This window comes from Lemur catta, chromosome 1, assembly GCF_020740605.2.
Source record: "Lemur catta isolate mLemCat1 chromosome 1, mLemCat1.pri, whole genome shotgun sequence".
Classification (NCBI taxonomy): domain Eukaryota; kingdom Metazoa; phylum Chordata; class Mammalia; order Primates; family Lemuridae; genus Lemur; species Lemur catta.
In genome coordinates, this window is record NC_059128.1 from 97361108 (window position 1) to 97386684 (window position 25577).

General features: G+C 41.9%; 1 protein-coding gene across 3 annotated transcripts in view; it reads left to right on the top strand.

Annotated features, from left to right (window-relative positions):
- IQCH (IQ motif containing H) overlaps positions 1–25208 on the top strand; it is a 201869-nt gene extending 176661 nt beyond the window's left edge. For 2 of the 3 annotated variants that reach the window (XM_045541606.1, XM_045541600.1), the window contains 4 exons: positions 6150–6272; positions 12364–12425; positions 17922–18030; positions 24880–25208. In XM_045541606.1, the coding sequence (XP_045397562.1) occupies positions 6150–6272; positions 12364–12425; positions 17922–18030; positions 24880–24981 (396 nt within the window). In that variant the 3' untranslated portion in view covers positions 24982–25208. Of the gene's footprint in view, positions 1–6149; positions 6273–12363; positions 12426–17921; positions 18031–24879 lie in introns of those variants that run through there. The other variant, XM_045541616.1, reaches the window with a different exon arrangement.
- Positions 25209–25577: the final 369 nt, after the last annotated feature.

Genomic DNA, 25577 nt, shown 5'->3' on the forward strand with positions numbered 1-25577 from the left:
TTAGCTTGTAGTTAACATTCTGTCAGAATTGGCATAAATCGTTCCCTTTTCCATCAGTTTTCACTCTTCCTCTTTCTTTCTGGCCCCTCCACACCATGGCTGGTGAGTGGCCGAAAGGGAACATCTTTGCAAACATCTTAAAACAACCCAAGTCATTTATTCGCATTTTAACAGAACATGATCTGTAATGAATGATTAAGTAAAACCTTTTGTGTTAAATTATGATGTTAATAATGATTCTGTCTCCTGTAATTTATTATAAATTCTCAAATGCTTCAGGTTTGATTTTGATAGAATGCAACAACAACAGAGTTTATATGATGACTTTATTTTTAGAACTCCTTCTTTGAAGGCACACATTTCCCCACGACTGCTGCTACTGTAATTATGTACAAAACCAATCACTCATTAGAGTTAGGATACATTATCTTCTAGACAGATGAGGCTAAATAAGCAACACATTAATAATTCAGAGAGCAGTTCATTATGCATGTAGATGCCTGCTTCGTAACTGAAATAAGAACCTCATCAGCCTCTGCCAACCCTTAAACAATAGTTCTGTGTTATTGCAGCCACATTCAAGTTTACGCTTGTTAAACTGCTACTTGGATTATTTTATCAAACATTCATTTATTTGTGGTCCCTTACTGCTGAGGACAGATTTTGGAAGCTCCTTTTTTAAGTTAATGATTTGAGCAATGGGTGTTATTAATTCTCAGAATATTATAAACATGATTAATTTTCAGGCAGAGATTTATTACATAAGGATTTCAACTATGTCAACTGAAATGCATCACTGTCAAAACAAGTATCATGGTGAAAATAGAATATGCTCCACACTTCAAGTGCTGGCGCTCAGAACTAAATCAATTTAAATTGTGGCTGAAATAAAATTATATTCTCCAGTGAAAAGGAGTATTTCAGGCTTCCTTTATTTGGCTCGAAGCATTCTTGTTAGATTGTGATTTAGAAAGGTAGTTTAATAAGACTAGACTTCCACCAATAATCTTTTGTCTTTTATTTTTTCTCCTGTTTTGCTCGAAAAGGCTAACCTCTGAAACTCCCACACATTCCAAACGTGGCCAGTGGAAACTGGTAGTGAAGAGCACTGGTCTGGGACATCAAGAGAGATCCCAAATTCTGATCTCTCTACTGCCATTGTCCTCATTTGTAAAATAAGGGAGGGAGAAATGATCCCCAAGGTCTCTTGAGGTATTTAATCTTATGGGGCCTATGGAAAGGGGTTCTGGCCAGGTGTGGCTCATGCCTGTAATCCTAGCACTCAGGGAGGCCGAGGCAGGAGGATCGCTTGAGGTCAGGGGTTTGAGACCAGCCTGAGCAAGAGCGAGACCCTGTCTCTACTAAAAATAGAAAGAAATTAGCTGGGCAACTAAAATAGAAAAAAAATTAGGCAGGCATAGTGGCACATGCCTGTAGTCCCAGCTACTCGGGAGGCTGAGACAGGAGGATCACTTGAGCCCAGGAGTTTGAGGTTGCTGTGAGCTAGGCTGAAGCCACAGCACTAGAGCCCAGGCAACAGAGCAAGACTCTGTCTAAATAAATAAATAAATAGAAAGGGACTCTGTACCCAGGCTGGCCCAGGCAACCTCTTGTGTTATGGAGGGCTGAAGGAAGGGACATCTCCTATGAGGGGACACAGGAAGGGGGCCCATCCCTCTATACTGCAGCCTTCCCTTAAAAGGTCTTTTTCTTGCAGAATCTTTTAGAAAGAGGTAATATTGTTGTAAAAGGTCCTCACCAACCATTACCTAAAAATTAAAGAGAATGAGGCTGAGCATGGTGGCTCACACCTATAATCCTAGCACTCTGGGAGTCCTAGACGGGAGGATCGCTTGAGGTCAGGAGTTCAAGACCAGCCTGAGCAAGAGCGAGACCTCATCTCTGCTAAAGATGTTAGCAGAAAAAATTAACTGGGCACAGTGGCCCGGTTACTTGGGAGGCTGAGGGAGGAGGATCGCTTGAGCCCAGGAGTCTGAGGTTGCAGTGAGCTCTGATGATGCCGCTGCACTCTAGCCAGGGTACAGAGCAAGACTCTGCCTCAAAACAAACAAACAAACAAACAAAAAAGGCTGAGTATCAAAGAGTTCCAGGTTTATCAAAGTACACAGATAGGTGAGCGGATAACCATAATGCATGTATTAATATGATAATAACATCCAAAATGTGTGGAGCCTTTACTCCACCCGAGGTACTTCGTTAAGTGCTTTACATCAATCTTTTTACAGTCCAATATATTAGGCAAGTGGTATTATTATGTTCATTTTTAGAGAAGAAGACTGAGGTTAAGAAATGTTAAGCAACTTGTTACAGGTCGCTAGGCAAGCAAGTGGTGCTGCCGGGATTTAACCTCCGCCGGTGTGTTTAATCACTGGGCTACCCAACCTGCCTTTCAGTGGCTGAGAGTCGATGATCCGGCCCCAGAGCGGCGCTGAAGCTCATTCCTGAAGAAGTCTCTTGCTGAGGCCGTAGAAAAAAACATTTTTCCAAAGGGGGATTCATTTCCCCTGTAATGAGGTTGCTTCTAGGTATATTACCATTGTCCATTGGCTTTTCATCCGCTCTGAGCTCAGCCAAGACTCGGTAGCACTGAATGGGTGGGATGGTCATGGAGGAGTCATGAATTTTAAAAAAGAAATATAAGCAGATATGGTACAGGTTTCCTAGATGGCACAGATTTTCAAATAAATAACAAAGAGTATGGAAAATATCGTGTCATTTATACCATGAGCCATATTGAGTGACAGACCCTCAACCTGCTTCTGGAGTTCTTTGGAGAAATGACTGTGGACTGGCAGGGACAGGGGACACTTTACTGAGAATATAGAACTTCATCCTGCCTTCAGGTCTAGCGCAGTCACCAAGCGGCAAGGATGGCGAGAGCTCCCTCAGCAAACGGGACAGAGCCTGCAGAGAGCCCGTGATCTGTCAGCAGAAGGCAATGAACCAGTTGGGCTGAAGCAGAGAATCTGGGAAGAGGGGAGCAGGAGAAGTGGTGGGAATGGTGCACTGAGCAGGTTCAGAAGGTCTGCCCACCATACCGGCGTCTGGATTTCATCCTGGAGGCAAGAAGGAGACACTGAAGATTTCTGAGAAGGAGAATGACATTGACCAACCTAGGTTTGGGAAAAGCAATCAATCCGACAACACGGCTCAGAATCCCAGGAGATGGACAGGGAAGGAACAGCCTGCGAAATTACGTTTACTGTAGGTCCAAATTGCTTTCAAAAGAATAGCAACGAAAATAGAACAGCAACAAAAATAGTAGCTACTATGTATCAAGCACTGTACTAGGTGCTTATTTAATCATCAGAAGTCAGAGAAGGGCTGCACACAGTGACTCACGCCTGTAATCCCAGCACTTTGCAAGACTGAGTCAGGAGAATTGCTTGAGGCCAGGAGTTCAAAACCAGCCTGGGCAACATAGTGAGACCCCATCACTTCCAAAAAAAAAGTCAGAAAAGTTAAATGATATATACAAGATCACACATATAGTAAGTGGCCTTGTCAGGTTTTGAACCTCAGTCTTTCTGACTCCACACAACCTCTCCACCATAGAATTCTGCTTGCATCCTCACCTGCTCTCCAGGCAATAAAGGTCTAGACTAGTATGGTTATGGAAAAGCAGAGGCAGTTGGGAGACATGAACCAAATATCCTGGTTCTTCTTTCAAATTCTTTGTGAGTCACCATCCCAGGTCTGGGGAGAGGGGGAATTTCAGTCTGCATCCACAGAGAGGACTAAACCTCAGGGTGGCCTGTCCTTACTTGTGCAGTAACGCAGTAAGCTCTTCTGCTGTGCTTTGGAGCCAAGACACAGCATTGAGCTGATCCTGCTACCAGATGCCTGCCCGCCTGCCTCTCTTGCCGACTGGGGCCTGATCCTGGTTTTGCTTGTTAATATACTATGGCAACATAAGACAAATTTGGAAGACAAAAATAACCTTGGAATTATCTTGTGAATTCATGGCAATTACCATGCAATTACATGCTCAATAACCACAATGGAATTCCAGAGTATTTACAGTTCACTTCCATGTGCAAAAGCTCAGGCTTCTGGGCCTTCATTGCACAGGCAGGAGCGTGGCCAGCCTGGCATGGCAGGGCGAGCAGGCCTGGTGGCCCTGCCCTTCCAGACTGACTAACTCGCTGAGCCCGAACTTCTCTTAGCCAGTTCTTGTTACCCCACCGATTATTCCTGCTTGGTTCCTCAGGGCCACGCTGTCCTCCAAGGACCAAGGCCTGGGGTGATTGCCCTGAGTTGTCCTTTCCTAGGGAAGATAGGACTGTCCTCTGTGCCTAAATAACCTGCTTCTGCCCCAAAGCATTTATCGACTGGCAGTCTCTTGCATGACATCCTTTGAAGAGTTTCTTAAGTCAGAGGGAAGTGCTGTCCGCCTAATCTGTATCATGTGTTCGTTCTTTTATCCATTCGGTAAGCTCTGAGCGCCTGTTTCATGCTACCGTCATGCCCAGCTTTGAGATGCAGAAACCAAACAGTGCCTGCCCCCAGGAAAATCCCAGGGATGGAAGGGACACGGCCAGGGGAACAACTTATGACAGATCAGGATGATCAAGTACAGTTGTGAGAAAATCAAATAGATTTTCTTTTGTTAAGATAAAAAAAAAAAATCCCAGTGGCTACACATGGGGCAATACGAATGGAGGCGCACACGCAAGAGGCATCGGCCTGTGGGCGTCTGACACTCCCGTAGACGTGGACTCTGCTCACGCGTGGGAAGAGTGGCCTTGAGTGGTGGCTCTAGTGACATGACCCTCAGATACGGTCCTTGACGTGAATATTGAAGGAAAAGACACCACATGTGGGGGAAGCATGTCACAAAAAGTAACCATGAAATCTGAGTGTGTGCTTTGGTGTGGTGAGAGCGCGGCAGGAGAGGAGAGGATGTCCGTTCTCTGCAGGGCACTCGGCCCCATCCCCCTGCGTCATCTCAGAGGTCGAGAGAGGCCTGAGGCCTAATGAATGTCAGGTCACTTAGGATCCCTATGGCCAGAGTTAGACCAGCAGTACCCCCTTTTCCTACTCCTGTTTCAAGTCACCGCACTAGTCCAGATGTCTGGCTGCCCAGCACCTGAGGGTCCCCAAAGTTCAAGAGTTGGGCCAGGCACCTTCACCTTCTATGCCCTAAGGTTGCTCATGGCCCCATATGCAGTTCTCCACACTTCCAGCTTTCCAACGAGAAACACAGCTGATTATCAAAGGCAAATATCACAGAACATGCCACAAAACTGCCAAGATCTAATATTTTATTTTGTACATATTAGATTTTAAGTGCTTTTAAGAAGTATATAATCAAAACGCTTTGGGCCTGCTAGAACCAGTCTCTTTGGGAGGGCTCCCAGTGACAGGCAAACAAGATAAGTAGCAGTTTCCTAAACAAAGAAAGTTAGTATCAAACTTCTAACACTGGCCACCCCAAGGAGGTAGGCTACGCTCACTGCTGTGCTTCCAAAGGGTATTGTATGGGAAGAGGGGAAAGTATCTTTACTGTGGAGAACCCTCTAAAGTTTTTGCTAAGGTAGCAAAAACTACCGTAGCCAGGTGATAAAAGTTACATCGTCAGGGATAAGTCGTGTTGGTGGCAGGTTCCTGTGACACAAGATGATGAAAATGGCTCTGTGCTCTTTTCTCAGAAACACATGACTCTAATCACAAGAAAAACATCAGACAAACCGAAACTGAGAGACAGTTTACAAAATGCCTGACCAGTACCCCTCAAACTGTTAGGATCATCAAAAACAGGGAAAGTCTGAGAAACTGTCACAGCTCAGAGAAACCTGAGAATATATGACAACTAAATGTCTTGGATGGGATCCTAAACAAAACAAAAAAAAAAAAAAAAAGAGAGAGAGAGAAAATTAGGGAAAAACCAATGAAATCCAAATAAAGTATGGACTTACATTGATCGTAATGTAGCAATTTGGTTCCTTAGTTGTGACAATTGTGCCACAGCAATGTAAGATGTTAGCAATAGGAGAAGTGGGTGTTGGGATATAGAAACTCTCTGAATTGTCTTTGCAATTTCGAGTCAATCTACAACTATTCTAAAATTAAAAGCTTATTTAAGTGAGTGTTTAAAGAGCCTAACCTTCAGCTGTGCACTTTTCCAGACGCTGGCAACCAGTCGCTATGCTGTGATGACCACCCAGCTGAGGCACGACAATCTCTCAGTAGTTTTCCACTATGTTTTCCTCCAGATATGCAGGGCCCATGGCATCGGCTATGACCTTGAGGTATGAAGGGTTACAGTTGACCAGGGCTGGACCAAATCCCAGATTGCCTGTAGGTGATCTAGGTAACAAGTATTTGGTGCCCCTTCAGATATTCTGTAAATATTGGTGGGACATGCATTTAAAGGAGAGCCCGGTACTGCTGGGGGAAGGGCAGAAAGGCAGCTCCACAGAGGGCAGCAGTTAGTTCTGGGAAGTTTGGCCAAACTTGCACACTCACCTTGGTAAAGCAAAAGCCATACAGCTCACCAGACTCAGGAGGCATTTGGGGACCATCTCTTGAACCTGAAGCATCCCGTAAGTTTCCTGACCCTACCCCAGCTGCTTAACAATGAATATCCTCCCTCTTAGTCTGCCCAGGCTGCCATAACAAAATAGCACAGATGAAGTGGCTTAAAAAACAGAAATGTGTTTCTCACAGTTCTGGAAGCTGGGAAGTCCAAGACCAAGGCACTGGCGATTTGGTTCCTGGTAGGGGTCCACTTCCTGGCTTATAGTTGGCTGCCTTCTTGCCGTGTCCTTACATGATACAGAGAGATCTCTGGTGTCTCTTTTATAAGGACATTAGTTCAACTGGTACAGTGGCATGTCCCAGCTATGTGGGAGGCTGAGGCAGGAGGATTACTTAAAGCCAGGAGTTTGAGACTCGCCTGGGCAACATAGCAAGACCCTATCTCTTAAAAAAATAAAAATCAATTGGCACCACCCCTATAATCTCATTTAACCTTAGTCACCTCTTTGAAGGCCCTATCTCCAATGGGGGTTAGGACACAATTCTGTCCATGGCATCCTGCTACCTACATATGGTAATTTTTTTCTGGAAGGAGTTCTGATAATAACAGCTTTCTCCATTTTTGGTCTATTTCCAGTGATATCTGCGGCTTCTGCCCAGCTGTGTCATCCTGACATAGCTGGAGAGGAGCAAGTACGATGTAATGTCTCCTACCTAAAATAGAACCTCCACTTTGTGCCTGGAGACTCATGTTACTCTGGAGAAATAATTTCATGTTTGATTCACATTTTCAAATCTCTGACACTCAGGGTGTTAAAAAGACCTTGAGTGGCCCTGTACACTCTTATTTGTGGAAGAACTGTCCCACATCACATCAAACATATTACAATATATTCGTCTCCTACATTAAATATAATGTATATATATAATGACATAAGAATTGAGCAGTAACCAATGGATCAAATGTTTTGATTTATAGGTATTCAATATTACATTTATTAATTTATATTTTTCATACTTGAGAACCAATATGCTTTTTAGGGATCAAATGTTTTTGTAGGCCCTTGAAAAGCAGGCAGACCTTAAACACAGGGCCAACAGTGAGTGGAGTGGTCTGGCGGACACTTGGCAATCCCCAGCGAGCTGCCAGGGCATTGTCACGGTGCATAAGGCCCTTTGGTTAGATTGATTCATGCTGTTTGCAGACACATATAATGGAGCTCATATTCCCTTGCAAATTACATTAAAATTGATAAAATAAAGAAGAACAAAAAAGCCAGATTGAACTGATTTACCTGAAATTCATTGTTGCATCTGCTGCACATAACCCCTTTGAATTAAATAGTTTTTAGCCCCAAACTGATTAGACTGATACATTTCCACGTACCAGAAGGTGGCTAAATCTAACTCTAGCTTTATCTGAGTCTATTTATTTTGCATTCTTCTAAAAATATCAAAGCATAACAAGCTCTGTGAGTGGGTACATTTGGCAGGGAAAGTCTCCTGCCCAAAAGAAAACATGCTCAGTCACTTTCTATTGCCTGAAATGATTATTAAAGATTTATTTCTTAGGCGCAAAGCTTTGTATTTGGTCGAAGTTCTAGTATCCCTGGGAAAAGTAAAGCACCGAACTTTATTTACACCTTTCTTTGAGTTGATCAGCTCCATTTGTAAGAGCAGATTGCAGTGGGGGGAAGAGATTGCTATGGCCGGGAAAGCAGGTGGATGGCGCAGAGGAATGGGCTCCACGGGGCTCAGGAGCTCCCTGAAGAGGGCTACGGAGAAGGCAGACGGGGGCGCCGAGAGATGGCGCAGTTTGGCACAGTTGTGCAGACTCGCCTTCGGGCCACCCAGGCTAAACAACCTGAAAAAGATGAAAGATGAAATGGGAGGAAAAGAGAAACACAGATTGGGGGCAATGGAGAGATAGGATAACACAAAGAAGAAAAAGAGAACAGAAGAGAGAGGATAAAATCCAGATACTGGAAGGATCCATTAAAAAGAAAGGAGGAGGAATCGGGGGCAAAAAAGAGCAAATAATAAACAGAAGTACAAGAAGAGAGAGAGAAGAAAAAATGGAGTCATAAAATTCCAAGGAGGGAAGGGGTCATGTAACGACTCTGAAATTTTAGAAATTATTCTTGCTTTATTTTCCTGAGATGGGTTCTCATCTTTTCAGACCCCGGGGGCCATCCCTGGTCAGGACTCTCTTAACTGCCTTTCCTTGCGGGGGCCAGTGGTGAACCCGTGTTTACGGAGTACCTACTTCATTATCTCATCCACTCTCCATGTCTGCCCTGCAAGAAGGTGTTATTTCTACGACAGTACAGTGAGGACTTTGGGCTTAAAGACTTTAAGTACTTTCCCAAGGTCACAGACCCAGGCATTTTGTGGAAATGACGTTTGACCCATAATTGTCCACAAAGTCAAGCATTATTCTTTCTCTTACACCAAGGTGCCTGCTATGAGCCTTTTTCCTCCTAAGGACTATTTCCCACTGTCCCTATTTTCTAAAATATTATTACCAGCCCAATCCAAGACTTCTGGAATCTATTTCAAATGAAATGTTCCGTCTAGGTACCTCATACATAGTCTTCAGCTGGAGAAGTACAAACTTGTCTTCAAAGACCCTATTGCTGTCTCTACTTTACAAAGGAGAAAAAAATGTGATTAAAAATTAACTTTCCTACAATTTTATTGCCTCTTTGGGTTATGCTGAGTCTAAAAAGAAGCTCACATACCCAAATTCCATCGTAACCTCTGCTACCTGCTCACACTCTTGGTTGAATTTAATGTGGGTGCTCTTTGCAGACAAAGAAAGTAACATTAATAATACATCATTGTCAATGCTACCAAAAGAAGAATCCTCAAAAGTCCTTATACCCAACATTGTTTTTCTTCCTATTATTATCACATAATCTCAAATGATGTTCTTGTCCAAAGTGTCAGGAAACAAAAGGAAATGAGATCACTGTATGAGGTTATTTTTCCTTGATGAATATCGTAAGGGAGCATTGCTGAGTTTGTCAGTGACTTGGTGGGTTTCATTCCTGGTATTTCTGTAATGCTACAGACTGCCCCCACTGATTTCCTAATGAAATGAGGTTGTAATGAAAGCCATATGGAGAAAGGCGTCATGTTTACTGCCTACAACAGTGTGGGGCAGGGCTGATCTCACACGTACACAGGCAGCGTGCCATGGTCCTAAGTAGCTCCACAACCGCCAGCAGCCATTTCCTTGGGCCAGGGTATCACCATGGTGGGAATCATCAGGGCTGCCCACAGATAGTCTGATTCTCCTCCTTCCAGGCACGTAATGGATTTACACTTCCTCAGCCCTCCCCCTAAAGTTAGGCATGGCCAAGTAACTTGTTTTGGCCAGTGAAATATGAGCAGAAGTGATAGGTGTCCTTGCTATGCAGAAGCCTTTAGGAGCCACTTCACGAGTTTATGCTTTTTCATGCCTTGGAAATCATGGAAGCACATTGACACAGAGCCTCCTTCAGCCTGGGTCCCTGAGTGTGCCAACAGTGATCAGAGACCTGTGCCAACTCATGCGGGAAATGGAGCATGCGCAAGAACTATAACTTCTGTTGTTATAAACAACCAAGAAGTGGTTTTCTAAAATTACTATGGTATAACCCAGCCTACCTGGTTGATGTTGAAATTAGTATCAAATGTTCTGAACACAGAAACCTAAAAGTTTGGCATTGACTTAGTGGTCATGCAATGAGTAGCAAGGAAACTGTTAATGGAAACTAGAGAGATGACAATCCATGTTATGAAGTGGTGACATATTTAGTAAAAGTGTCACCTGCAATAACTTGGAAGGCAAATAATATAGCTAACATACCTACAGCTCCACAAGAAGCAGCTGGAAAAGATAATGTTAATAGTGTATGTTGGGCATGGCTGCCTGCATTTGGCAAAGTATATATACAAAAATTATAAACTTTCAAATGAATGAGGCATTTTGTAAACAGAAACGAAAGGGAATAGGGAGATACTGGAAGAATAAAAAAAATTGAAAAGGCATTTGCACTACAAAAGCCAATTAAAATTCAGCCTGACAGTAAGGGTCAAAAGTACAGGTTTGACTCTAACCTGCTATTAAAACCTCTGAAAGAGTTAAGATATCTTAGAGGAAGTATCCAACAAGGATTATGGCCTCCAGCAAGTATTTTCCTTTAGACAGAATCACTTAAGAAAAAGAGACAAAGGGTGTAGCTCTCCTACTGAAGCCTGATAGGTGTAAGATACCTGAAATTAAGAGAGAGAGGCATAGACACAGGAAAGCAAAGAAATATTAAAAATCTAAGGAGTATATCTAGAAAAGAACTGCACGTGTAGCTATTTGTACTTCTAGCTGATTGAAATCAAATAGATTAGAAACCAAGTCAGCTTTTGAGAGGACTTAAGAGAAGTACCAGTCTGGATTAAAAGAGACCATCACTGATCAAGACATAAAACAATGCTTGGACCCTCAACTATCTACAGGCAGGAAATGGATGAGAAAATTTTTAAATTGCTAAGGAAGGCATAATCTCTAATGTCCACTTCAGAAGTGGGCAAGGATGATTGTGGAAAAGGAGTAAAAGCCCAGAAGGCAGAGCCAAGAACCACAGAGAAGAATGTCTAAGGGAGCCTCACGGAGCCAGTGGAATGAGGCCTAAACCAAGGAACATTTCCCGCCCACAGGATAGGGGCCCTTAAAATGCCTGCCCGTGGGATTTCACAGTTGCTACAGACCCCGTCTTCCGTTCCTCTCTCACTCTTTCCCTTTCCAAATGGAGAACTTATTGTGGTTATACAGTCCCCGTTCCACCGGTGTTTCAGTGATGAGGGCTGAGCAGATAATTTGGTTTTTTTCTTTTTAGTCCGTAGTTATTTATAATATTATTTGATAGCATTTTATACCATGTAAAATATTTTCACATATTTTGTTTCATCCTTGCCGTAACTTTGAAAGGTAGATATTCCTGTTCTGATTTAGTAGATGAGGATGCTGAGGCTTAAAACAAATGACTTTGCAAGTTTACATAGCAAAAAATTATTTATTATGGCGCTTTCTAATACCTAGCTTGAAAAGAATTTTACACAGAGTAAAATTTTAAATATGGTTGAAGGCAGGGAAAGATGGATAAACACAGACAAAAAGATCTATAGCCTGAGATGCTACCACCTGGGGAAATAGGCCTGAGTAGGAAACAGCCGTTGGGACTCTGACAGCGTATTGTCTAGGGAGAGACCGGGGTACATAGATAGGTAGCAGTTGCCTTGGGAAAATGTTGTTTACAGTGAGGTTTACTTTGGTGAGCTGCTTGTAGACTCTTACATCTCTCACATGAAAAATAAAATACTGAATTGTTTTATGGGGTATTAAGGAAAAACACCTTTGTGTAAGCCTTTTACTTCTGTTATTCTTTCTGGATGGAGGCAAAGAAGACTCCTGGTGGCCTTTCTTGGAGAGTTATACAAATTGCTTCCCTATATTTTTTTACCAACTGCTCTTATAACAATGGTTTTCAAATTTTGATGTGCACAAGAATCACCCAGGAAAGGCAGATTTCCTTCCAAGGATTCTGAGCTTGGATGATGCCAGTGAAAAGGCCTTTTAAAAAGCACACAAGATGATTCTGACGCAGGTGTTCTGAGGATCGTACTAGGAAACCCAGTCCTAGAACGTGCCTACTCCGTGTTCCGGAGACAGCCTTTTCAAATGTGCTTCTCAGAATATGAAGGTAGCTCTAGATTTCAATTCAAATCAGTCTCTGTGGTCTTAGTGGTCTTTCTGTGCTAGTAACATTTTCTTTATTTTCAAAATAATATGCTATGTCTTTTCTTCCCACTCAAATTTTACAGGACAAACAAGGAACTATTTTTTTATTATATGAGCACCTGAAGAGAGACAAGTTGGGAATGTTGTGAGTATGAAGTGTCTCTATGAGATAGAATAAGCTAAGAAAACAGACTATAACCACCACCAAGAGTGGTGCTTCTTGTGCATTTTAACCAGCATGATGATTTGTTGGAAATCTGTGTTGTTTTATTTAGTTCTTCAGGTATTTCATAAAATGAATTTAGATGTCTCCATAGGGGTTCATAAATATAACTGATTAATTATCCAAAATTGGCAGGTAAGAGTTTAGACTTAACAACCTATCACACTCAAACATATATGCGTGTAAGTCATGTCAAATCTGACTGATAGGGCCAGCTCAGGTGTCCAGATTATGGAAAGGCAGCTGTCATCCTGGCATGCTTAGAAAAGTGCTCTGGTGTCTTGGCAAGATATTCCCCAAAAAGGCAGAGTCTGTAGCCCCTCCTAAGATCTAGTTTCAGCCCTGATCTTCTCAAGGTACGTGTAATGCTGAGCAGAGTCCTGCGGCAACACTCAGGAGGTTTCTACATACACTTCTCCCAAACTTCTTTCCAGGGTATTTTGAAGAGCTAGCAAAATTGTCTCCTCATCCAGGACTCAGAATCTTAGAGCCACAACCTTGAGTTATCTAGTATTCCATATCTTGGCATATAGTTATTTGGTGCCTTTAAGTCATCCTACCTTATTGGGAAACTGTTTCTGCCCTGTATTTCTCTTCCTTGTACCATCTGCAACAGTGTAGACATTGTAGCTTCACATTGAAACACACCACACACACACACACACACACACACACACACACACACACACACACACACACACACACACACACACACCTGGTCTTATAAAAACTAACCAAATAAGAGCCAATTCTTCTATTAAGCATTCACGTTCTTGAGCGGCCTCAGTTCCCCATGGCCCACCCCCACTCCCCACGTCAGTTTCCTGGAAACTGATCCAAACAGTTGTGCACCAAAACAAGCAAACAGGTGCACAGGGCAGGTCTCAACTCCCCTATCCAAAACACAGTCCTTTCTTTTACCAAAGCATTCTCAGTTATTTATAACAAACCATTATCAATACCATGATATTCACTCTCATCAATCCTTCTGAACTTTTGCAAATGTTCTGGTGTCTTCTCCTTTGGAGGTAGAATGTGGCTACAATTTAATCTAGTGCTTACAGTCTTAAATGCTTCTCGTCACCTGGGAGGAGGACAAGCTGGCTGTTTGAGTCCTCCCCTCCAGTTCCAAACCTTTCCCAAGATCCCATAAACATGCAAAACGTATTGGCTCTTGTTAAGAAAGTCCCTTCACTGGGGATTCTCCCCATCCTTTTGTCACACTGCGCTGAAAGCAACAGAAATGAGCCTTAATCCACAGGAGCCCAGCAAGCATGCGTTCATCTTCTCTGCCCAGGTCCTCACATCCAGGATGACAACAGAGCCAGGGACACCTCTGAGGATGTGCAGGGAAGCAGTGGCTTTTTTTTCCCAGTGGTGTTCTGCCCCTCAGCTCTCTCCCTACCCTACCCTTACCTATCAGAAAATTCAAAAGCATTTAATCAACTGTGCCGGGCACAGTTCTAGGTGTGGGACAAACAGCAATGAACCAAACAGACAAGTCCCTACCCCCATAAAGCTGACATTGCAGTGGGGTGGGCATACAATAAACAAGTAAACAGGTAAATGTGTTCTAGCCTGTCAACTGCTGACAAGCCAGGAAAGGGGCACAGCAGTTGACTAGTAGCTGGAACACTTCCTATTCTACTCTCTGCAAACTTGACAGTATGATGCCTCGGCTGTGGTAGGACATAGGTCACCAGGCAGTTACTGGGACTAGGAAAACCAAGCAGTCAACTGGATGTGAAGTTGGCAAGCTGGGGCATGAGAAATTTGCATTTTCCTGAGTTAGGAGTCTAATTAAGCAGGAAAGGTTCAAGGTCCAAGTATATTTCTAATCTCAGGATTTCAGACAGATGGGTTAGTTAAGTACAAAGAACTACAAATCAGAACACAGAGATATGAGCTCTGTCTTACGTGACACCAGCTGGCGTGAGGGATTAACTGCAAAGACAACCTGGGCCAGGACTGGAACTAGACAAACCCTCACGCACATGGGATGGGGCTGGAAGGGGTGTGCTCCCTTCAGGTGATGGAAGAAGAGCAGTCACACAGGCCAAATACAGGACCCACGATCCAGGTGCCTGGAGGTCATCCCGAAAAGCAGCCAATTCACAGCATCAGGAAAGTTCCAACCACAAAGAGTGAAAGGACGACCTGAGAGCTACGTAGGGGGAGCTCGACCACAGGAGCTCAGAAAGGAGGCCACTTTTAGAAGACCCAGGCCAGCTGCTGTCGGGGGGTGTGGGGCCATGAAGAAAGCTAGTCAGCAGATGACGGAACCCAGCAGAGGCTGACACTCAGGAGCAGGACTTGTGTCCCAGAATGGACAGATGAAACCTGGGTAGGATTAACAGGGCAGAGGCAGAGTCCCTGGGGTGTGGGCCACAGGAAGATTTATCCAGGTGGGACTGAGGCATAGAGGAGCGGGGCAGCAGGAAAACCATCGCAGAATTTAGGAGCCAGCAGGAGAGACTGTTTCATGAACAAAGAAACCCCCCATCATCAAACTGACCTAGCAGCACAGTGGATTTGATGCTGAAGCCCACAGAATGAATTATTAGACTGGTAACCAAGAGGAACTCGCCCAGCTGTCCCTACACCTGCACCTGAGATTTCAGGCAAGGATGCCTTGACCTGCAGGCTAGCTTCGGCGGTAGAAATAGTCCTATTGGTGTACCTTCTAGATGGCTGTTGCTACTCACATGTCCTGCAGAAAGGGCACTGTTGACAGGGACCTCCTGAAAGATTCCTGGGCTTCCTCCACTGCTTTCTGCTCCACCTTATTCTCATCCCTTACTGTGGTCATTGAGCCAGAGAATGTTAGAGCAGGGAAGGACTGGGGGATTGATGGATCTTCATATTATAGATGGGAAACTGAGGCTTAGAGGGGGTATGAATTGCCCAGGTCCCACAGTTGCCTGTGTCCTTGTCCTGAACCTAGTGTTCTTTTCACTACACCACAAAGTCTACACTGAGTGATCACCTTGTATAGGTAGCCCTACTGTGTAATGCAGAGATTCTCCGACTGTTGTGAGGTGCATCGCTTGTGCAAGTTTGTACAGATTTTGCTAATTTGCTTTTTGTGAATATTAGATAGGATTCAAGGTTATCCCTAGAATTCTCACTTGCATATAGCTGTGCTTTCTTAAGTGTGAGATAAAAGGCTGGAATCACAACTGCTGTATTAGGAATTGCACTGAAGTGTAAACACAGGAGGTTGGGAAAAGATGATTTAATAGACAATGGCCAAGACAGTCCCATTTTCTAGAACTCAAGTTGAAAAAGAAAAGACAAGAAAATAAAAAATTTTTTTCTTTGTGTTGCTTAATTTTCCCTGGAGCTTTAAAGGGAGTCCTTTCCTGTGACCGTGGCTTTGTTTGGCTTCAGTGCAATCAGGTCATGCCAGGTGACTGTCAAAAAGGAGAGGGAGCTCACACGGAGTATGGCTTTTCAGACCAGAGATTGTGGTTTGGCTTTTCTGGGATAACTTCATACCAACTCCATCTATTCTGGGATATTTCTGGGAAATAGTGGAATTCAAGGAGAAATTTTAAGGAAGAGAAAATGAAGGAAATTCTAGAAATGAATTAATTAATAGGGAACAGGGACTTGGAGTCCATCCAGCCTTAGTTCCCAACCCAGAGAACGTGGACATCAGGAGGCTGAAGAGAGACCACGGGAGGGGCATGAATCCGTTTGTGAACAGGGCATCGTACACACATGTGCACACACAGACACGCAGACACAGCTATAACTTAACTATGAGCCTCAATTTTTAGTATATGTAAGAATCACCTGGGGAGCTTGGTGAAACTGCATATTCCTGGACCCCCAACTCGAAGATTCTGATTTTGTCAATCTGGGGTAGAGCCTAGGAATCTGCTGTTTTAAGAAGCATTCAGGGCCGGGCGCGGTGGCTCACGCCTGTAATCCTAGCACTCTGGGAGGCCAAGGCGGGTGGATCGCTTGAGGTCAGGAGTTCGAGACCAGCCTGAGCAAGAGCTAGACCCCATCTCTACTAAAAATAGAAAGAAATTATCTGGCCAACTAAAAATATATATAGAAAAAATTAGCCGGGCATGGTGGCGCATGTCTGTAGTCCCAGCTACTCGGGAGGCTGAGGCAGTAGGATCGCTTGAGCCCAGGAGTTTGAGGTTGCTGTGAGCTAGGCTGACGCCACGGCACTCACTCTAGCCCGGGCAACAGAGTGAGACTCTGTCTCAAAAAAAAAAAAAAGAAGCATTCAGGGTCTAATATATACTGACCCTGTGGCAGTAAAATACAAATCACTTTTTTAAATTACTGACTCTGAAGTTGCCTTTGGCTACTATTTATTTTCTTAAAAGAGATACTAATGTTCAGCAGCTGTAAGAGGTGGGTTGTCCTCAGATTCTGGGAATGGAACTCTAAAGTTTAGAATCACCAATCCAGTCCAATTCCTTCATTTCAGAGAAAAGGAAATGAAGACCCAGAGAGCTTAATTAAGTAACTTCCCCAAAGCCATACAGTCAGTGGCAGGACAGCGAGCCCTGGTCTCCTGTCGTAGGGACTGGGAAGCTTTGGGCTCCCACCCAGGGGAAAGTCTGATGAGGCTGGACAGCGCCAACACAAAGGGGTCTGAGCCTTAGACTGTAAGGTGACTTAGTTTACAGGTAAATGAGAAAGAAGTAATCCCACCACCTCAGGGCAGAACACTTTTTAAATGTTAATCCAGTCATTTAACCTATTTTTTTCCTTCAATAAAGAACATTCAAAAAATAGCTAGAAAAATACCCTAGAGTTTTGTTTCCAAATTAAAACTTACAACGATCTAGTTGTCTGGGAATGTTCACTGACCGCAGTATAATGCTACACAGTGGTTTGCAAGCTGTCTCTGAAATCTTCTTAGAGGGAGAGTTCAGATTCATAAAGACGGCCGTTCATGAACGGGGCACATTCTCTGCTGAACATGGGCAGAGCACCCTCAGGAGGAGCAGGACTCACTTGCACACCTGAAATAGATAATAAACCCCAGACAAAAAGTCTCCGGGATCCCGAGATGCAAACGTCTCTGTAGACAAGGCAATTGTTAGGCATGAATCACACTTAACAACAATTCTCTTAAACTGACTCAAACAATTTTTAAAATGAGCTCATACAATGTCCTAGCTCAGTGGTAGCCTTTCCTGGAAATGACTGACCCTATCGCTGTATTCTGCTAAGTTGATTAATAAAAAATATTTATTACGCAAATCCTTTTTGTTGACAAGTTAAAATGGAGCCTCATCTTTCATATCTCCCTGAAGATTGCCACCTTGTGAGATTGAAAATACTCATTAAATTCCATCACCAGACAGGCACAAATGAGAGGGCGATTGTTTTTAAGCATGTGAGGGGAATCGTTGGTAAACTCATTTGTTTGGATATCATTAACAGAACAATCGGCGAGGATCTCCAGGGGGTCCTCATGACCTTTGCTCACAGTCTCTTCATCATCCATCAAGAAATATCAGCACCTAATATGCAAGGCGAGACCAATTTTAAGGTGAGGTGTTAATTAACTAACGATCCTGGTTAATTTCTATACAACGGCTGAAAATACCTCATGCTGTATTGTAAACAAGTGCTAAACCATCTTTTTTTTTATTGTAAGCAGTACATATTTTACAATGTGCAGGGTCAATATTGCAAGGTTCCCACTGAAGCCGTTAGTTAAATTTAATAGCTTGAAACTTTTTTCTTTGAAATATAGTAGAGTTGCTTTTAGCTTGCTGCCATTTTCAGACCCAAGCTCATAAGGGAGAAGAGCTTCCTCATGTTGGAGGTAAAGCTAAAACATCACAGTGGAACTGAAACAGAGATTGTCACAACCATAAATTGTGAATGTAATCTGTCCATATTTCAGATAATACAATGTCTGGCTAGTGATTCCTGGGGAGCCCCAGTTTCTAGAGCTGGAGAAGTTCTAAGACCCAAGAAGGAAATGTGTGTTAGGGAGAAGAAGAAAAAAAAAAATCCCAGAAGCAGTGATAGAGAGCAACCTTGTCTGGTTCCAGTTCAGACTTAAACCAAGACATGAAACTATAAGAATTCTAGAAGAAAATTTTGGAAAAACTCTTATAGACATTGGCTTAGGCAAAGAATTTATGAAGAAAACCCCAAAGGCAATCATAGCAACAACAAAAATAAATAAATAAATGGGACCTGATCAAATTAAAAAGCTTCTGCATAGCCAAGAAACCATCATGAGAGCAAACACACAACCTACAGAATGGGAGAAAATATTTGCATGTTACACATCTGATAAAGAGCTGATAACTAGAATCTATATAGAACTCAGGAAAATCAGCAAGAAAAAATCAAACAACTCTATCAAAAAGTGGGCAAAGGACATGAACAGAAACTTTTCAAAAGAAGATAGACTAATGGCCAACAAACCTATGAAAAAATGCTCAACATCTCTAATTATCAGGGAAATGCAAATCAAAACCACAATGAGATATCACTTATCTCCAGTGAGAATGGCCTTTATCAAAAAGTCCCAAAACAATAAATGTTGGCGTGGATGCGGAGAGATAGGGACACTCACACACTGCTGGTAGGACTGCAAACTAGTACAACCTCTGTGGAAAGTAGTATGGAGATACCTCAAAGAGCTACAAGTAGAACCACCATTTGATCCAGCAATCTCATTACTGGGCATCTACCCAAAGGAACAAAAAACATTCTATAATAAAGACATCTGGGCCGGGCGCGGTGGCTCACGCCTGTAATCCTAGCACTCTGGGAGGCTGAGGCAGAAGGATCGCTCGAGGTCAGGAGTTCAAGACCAACCTGAGCAAGAGTGAGACCTCGTCTCTACTGAAAAAAAAGAAATTAACCGGACAACTAAAAGTATGTAGATAAACTTAGCTGGGCATCGTGGTGCATGCCTGTAGTCCCAGCTACTTGGGAGGCTGAGGCAGGAGGATCACTTGAGCCCAGGAGTTTGAGGTTGCTGTGAGCTAGGCTGATGCCACAGCACTCTAGCCTGGGCAACAGCATGAGACTCTGTCTCAAAATTAAATAAATAAATAAATACAAAACATCTGCACTAGAATGTTTATAGCAGCACAATTCACAATTGCAAAGATGTGGCAACAACCCAAGTGCCCATCAATACATGAGTGGATTAATAAAATGTGGTATATGTATACCATGGAGTTCTACTCAGCCACAAAAAACAATGGTGATCTAGCACCTCTTGTATTATCCTGGATAGAGCTGGAGCCCATTCTACTAAGTGAAGTATTGCAAGAATGGAAAAACAAGCACACCACATGTACTCACCATCAAATTGGTATTAACTGATCAACACTTCAGTGCACATATAGTAATAACATTCATCGGGTATTGGGCAGATGGGAGCGGGGAGGAGGGGATGGGTATATATACACCTAATGGGTGTGGTGAGCACTGTCTGGGGGATGGACACGCTTGAAGCTCTGACTCGGGTGGGGTAAAGGCAATATACATAACCTAAACATTTGTACCCCCATAATATGCTGAAAGAAAAAAATTAAAAAAATAAAAGAAATGCAAAAAAAAAAAAAAATCCCAGCATATATGTGTGCCATCTACCCCACCCCATTTCTCCAAAGTGGGGTGGATGTTTCACCACTAACCTTTTGAAGCCTCCATGTGGCCTGTAAAGATGTTAGTCCACAAAGTCCAGTTATATGTAATTGACTAGCAGTCTCCAAACTCTAAAATACAGGAGCAAGATCTGAGGGGGGGGGTTTGAAATACCAGCTGAACAGAGATGACCAAGTGGTATTGATCAGGAAAGTCTGAATCTGATTCCCAACCTAGGCCTTCATCATGTTTGAAAGCACTCAATTGGAATCCCCATGTAGTTTCTCTCTTAAATGGAAAGTTCAACAAAAGCTTGACAAAAATACAATTTTTAGGCTAGGCATAGGAGCTCATACCTGTAATCCCAGCACTTTGGGAGGCTGAGGCCAGAGGATCCCTTCAGTCCAGGAGTTCAAGACCAGCCTGGGCAACACAGCAAGACTTTGTCTCTACAAAAAAATTAGAAAAATTATCCAGGTGTGGTAGTGCATGCCTGTAGCCCCAGCTACTGGGAAGGCTGAGGCGGGAGGAATACTTGAGCCCAGGAGTTCAAGGCTACAGTGAGCTAAGATCATGCCACTGCACTCCAGCCTGGGTGACCGAATGAGACTCTGTCTCTAAAAAAATAAAAAATATAGATATATAATTTTTAATACATTTTTTACTTGAGTTGGGGCCTAGCTCCTTTAGTAACAGTAACAATGATAACAATGCTTATTTGTTAAAGTGGTTTTATGAGCTGGGGAATGACCATTGCTTTTCCTACAACATGATTGAGAAGATCCAATAAAAAATAGACCCCATGTTACCTCAGTGTACACTGGCCCTAAAGGATATAGGCTCCTCATTTACACTTTAAGTTCCTTCTAGCTAGCATCATTTCAGCTGTTACTGCCATATGCAAAATCTCAAGCCTGTCCAAATATAGCTAATAAGCAGGATGTGGTTTATCCCCAAATCCACACAGACTAAGCAGACTCTGAGCTTGGACTTGAGATTGGCAGAGTAAACCACCCTTGACAGAATGAAGGCTATTTCTCTGCCCTTTCTCTGACTTTCAAAATCAGCAAAAGTCAGATGTTTTCAGGTAGCTTTTAAGTAGCTCATGGTTTCTCACCTTCTCAGATCAATCATTATTTTCTTGATTTTTTACTTGTGTTAGAAGGTCTAAAGGCAAAAACTTTAAATCCCAATATAATATAGGTATAATAACAAAATTTTGAAAAGTGGAATAGATTCATCTTTGGTAATATTTTCTGTCTACTACCTAGTGGCATTATAATAGGTATTTGCTGTTTGTAAACAAGGATTTACCAGCCAAATATAGGATGAATACAAATGGAAAGTGATGCAGGAAAGGCATTTAACAAAATCCAATACCCTTTGCAATAAAGACACTCAACAGAATAGGAGTAGAAGGTAACTTCCTTAACCTGAAATGGCCATCTGCAAAAAACCCACAGTCTTTGGGCTAAGATCAAGTGTAATACAAAAAATTGACAGCTGACATTTAACAAGACCCAAAGTTTTTCCCCCAAGATCAGGAACAAAGTGAGGATGTCTGCTCTTGCTACTTTTATTCATCATTTTACTAGAGGTTTTAGACAGGGCAATTAGACAAAGAAAGAAAAGGCATCCAGATTAGAAAGGTGGAAATAAAACTATCTCTATTAGCAGATGGCAAATTCTTGTAAATAGTAAATCCTAAAGAACCCACAAATAAAGTATGAAAACTGAGCAAGTTTGCAGAATATAAAATCAATAGACAAAAGTCAGTTGTATTTCTATACACTAGCAATAAACTATCCAAAAATAAAATTTAAAAATTTTAAGTTACAATAGCATCAAAAAGAATAAAATACTTAGGAATAAATTTAACAAAAGTGCAATATTTGTGCAGTGCAAACTACAAAACATCTGTGAAATAAATGGAAAGACCTGTGTTGGAAGACTTAATATTGCTAAGATGCCAATACTCCTCCAATTAGTCTACAGATTCAATGCAATTCCTATCAAAATTGCTGCCGGCTTTTTTGCAGAAATTGACAAGGTGATCCTTAAATTCATGTGGAAACGCAAGGGACCCAAATAACCAAAATGATCTTGAAAAGGAAGAACAAAGTTGGAGGTCTCACACTTCTCAATTTCAAAACTTACTACAAAGCTACGAATCAAGACAGTGTGGTACTAGCATAAGAATAGATATATAGATCAATGGAATAGAATTGAGAGTCCAGAAATAAACCCACACATTATGGTCAGTTGATTTTTGACAAGGGTACCAAAACAATTCAATGGGGAAAAATATTAATAGTCTTTTTAATAAGTGGTGCTATTATTGAAACCGCAAAGGGGCTTCAGACAAGGTCTGGTTACTCGCCACACAGAGACAAAGAGAATTGCCAAGGAAGAAAGAACATTTTAATGTGAAAGATGTCTGTCAAGTGATGGGGAGAAGCAGCCTCAAATTCATCTCCCCTACTAACAGAGACTTCAGGCTTTCTAAAAAGTGGATATGCGCATGGGGACAGGTTGTGTTGAAATTAACGAGGGACTCTTTGCATTGGGGCGGGCTAGTGACTGATGGTGTGTCTTGGTGTCAGGAAGTCTGCCAGGAGCCTTTAAAATCTCAATTCTTTTGTCTTGCAGAAATCCCACTATATGTGGGAAACAACTCAAAAAGTTCAAACAGTTAGTTAAGGGAGAAGATTATAAAAAATATATAGGGGTCATTGAAATTTGTTCATAGAGCCAGTTACAGTGCTGGGAGGGACAAGTGGATATCCACACACAAATAAATGAAGTTGGACCTCTATGTCACATCATATACAAAAATTAAGCCAAAATAGTTAGAAAAACTAAATGTCAGAGCTAAAACTATAAAACTCTTAGGAGAAAACATAGGTGTAAATGTTCATGACCTTGGGTTAGTAATGGTTTGTTAGACCTGATGCCTAAAAGACAAGCAACCAAAGTGAAAATAGATAAATTGGACTTCAACAAAATCTAAAATTTTGTGTATCAAAGGATACTATCAAGAAAGTAAAAAGAAGGCTGGGCACGGTGGCTCACGCCTGTAATCCTAACACTCTGGGAGACTGAGGTGGGGTTGAGAGGTCAGGAGTTCAAGACCAGCCTGAGCAAGAGCAAGACCCCATTTCTACTGAAAATAGAAAGAAATTACCTGGGCAACTAAAAATATATAGAAAAAAATTAGCCGGGCATGGTGGCGCATGCCTGTAGTCCCAGCTACTTGGGAGACTGAGGTAGGAGGATCGCTTAAGCCCAGGAGTTTGAGGTTGCTGTGAGCCAGGTTGACACCATGGCACTCTAGTCCGGGCAACAGAACGAGACTCTGTCTCAGAAAAAAAAAAAAGAAAAGAAAAGAAAGTAAAAAGACAGACAATATTTATAAATCGCATATCTGATAAAGTGCTAGTATCCACAATATATAAAGTACTTGTACAACTCAACAATAGAAAGACCAATAACCCAGTAAAGGGAGCAAAGGATTTGAAGACTTTTCTTTGAGGAAGATACACAAATGGCCAATAAATATATGAAGAAATGCTCAACATCATAAGTCATTAGGGAAATGCAAATCAAAACCATAATGAGGCACAATTTTACACCCACTAAGATGGCTACAATTAAAAAAAAAAGCAGGCAATAAGAAGTGTTAGCAAGGATATGGAGAAACTGGAAACTGGAACCCTCATACATTGCTGGTCAGAATATAAAATGGTGTCATAACTGTGTAAAGTTTAGCAGTTCCTCAAAAAATTAAACATAAAATTAACCATATGACCCAGCAGTTCCACTCCTAGGCACATACTCAAGGGTATTGAAAACATGTTCACATGAAAGCTTGTACATTAATGTTCCTGGAAGCATTATTCATAATAGCCAAAAAGTAGAAACAACCAAATGTCCATAAACTGACATTGTATTATATGGATGAACCTTGAAAACATTGTGCTAAGTCAAAGAAGCCAGTCACAAAAGACTACATATCATATGATTCCACTTATATGAAATGTAGATGCAGGCAAATCCATAGCGATAGGAAGTAGATTAGTTGTTGCTAGAGGCTGGGGGGTGGGAGACTATGGGGAATGACTGCTGATGGGCACAGGGTTCCTATCTGGGGGGATGAAAATGTTCTGGAATTACATAGTGGTGATGGTTGCTTGTGAATATACTAAAAACCACTGATTTGTACACTTCATAAGGGTGACTTTTATGGTATGGGAATTATACCTTAATAAAATATGAATTAAGTAAAACGGGAAGGTTCATTTTTCTTCCCAGCAACCAATGGAAATAAACCCTGCCATAAGCCTACTAACCCTGTTTTTAGGGTGACGAGACCAGTGCTTCTCAAACTATCTGTAGTGAAGAACCTATTGGTTTTGTTTTGTTTTTTTCTGACCTGTCATGGAGCAATATTTCTGTAAAATACAACAAAATCGAATTACTAAAAAAAGAAATGAAAAAATTAAAGATGTGCAAAACAGAAGCCCAGTGTTTTCATTATTAGACTTACTAGACATAAAAATTCTAGAAAGAGTTACAAATTCTTACTCTCTACTTTTTTACTCATTTCAACAAGACTGGTAACCAATGATTTGTAGACAGGTGCCAGTCAGTGGAACATACTTTGAGTAGAACTGGTCTAAATCATACTTAACTTCAAAAAGGAGCAAATGCTTGCTAGGGGGCTTGCAAGAGGTATTTAAGTAATGACTGAATGAATATTGTTTTTATTGTTTGTTTACAGACCACCATTAAAGATATTGAAGCCATTCTAGGTGTAACAGAGGAAAACAAAATGAAGTTTCAAGAAGAGCAACAGTCCAAAGTTGATAAAAAACCTCTCTAATCCTGATAAATGATCCTGGAATACCTTATGATTTTGGATCCCAATCTGGAGCAAAAAAGGCAATATTCCTTTTGCTGTGAGGAATTAAAAGTAGGGGAAAATTAGTGCACTTTGTTTGCTAGGAGGTAAATTAAAACAGATTATAATGAAATGCTCTTTTTAAAAAATTGGTTATTAAGTGATCTTATTTTGCTTATTAAATAAACCAAAACCTATTTGTGTTTTCACTCGAGAATGTTGAACAATCCTTTCCTCTTCCCAGATTTAAGAAAAAGAAATCTAATAGAAGGAAGTTAAAAGTCTTACTGATATCACTTCTACATTTACTTCTTTATAATCTTCAGGATTATGGAGCTTTTAAAAAATGTTTTATAAAGTTTTCTCCTTTCTTTTTATCTTTTATTTTCTTTAAGAGATAGGGTCTTCTATGTTGCCCAGGCTGGAGTGCAATAGCATGATCATAGCTAACTGTAACCTTGAACTCCCAGCTACTCCAGAGCTTAGGCAGGGCTCGAGCGATCCTCCTGCCTCAGCCTCCAGAGTAGCTGGGACTACAGGTGCGCGCCACCAGGCCCAGCTCACTCCTCCTATTTCTG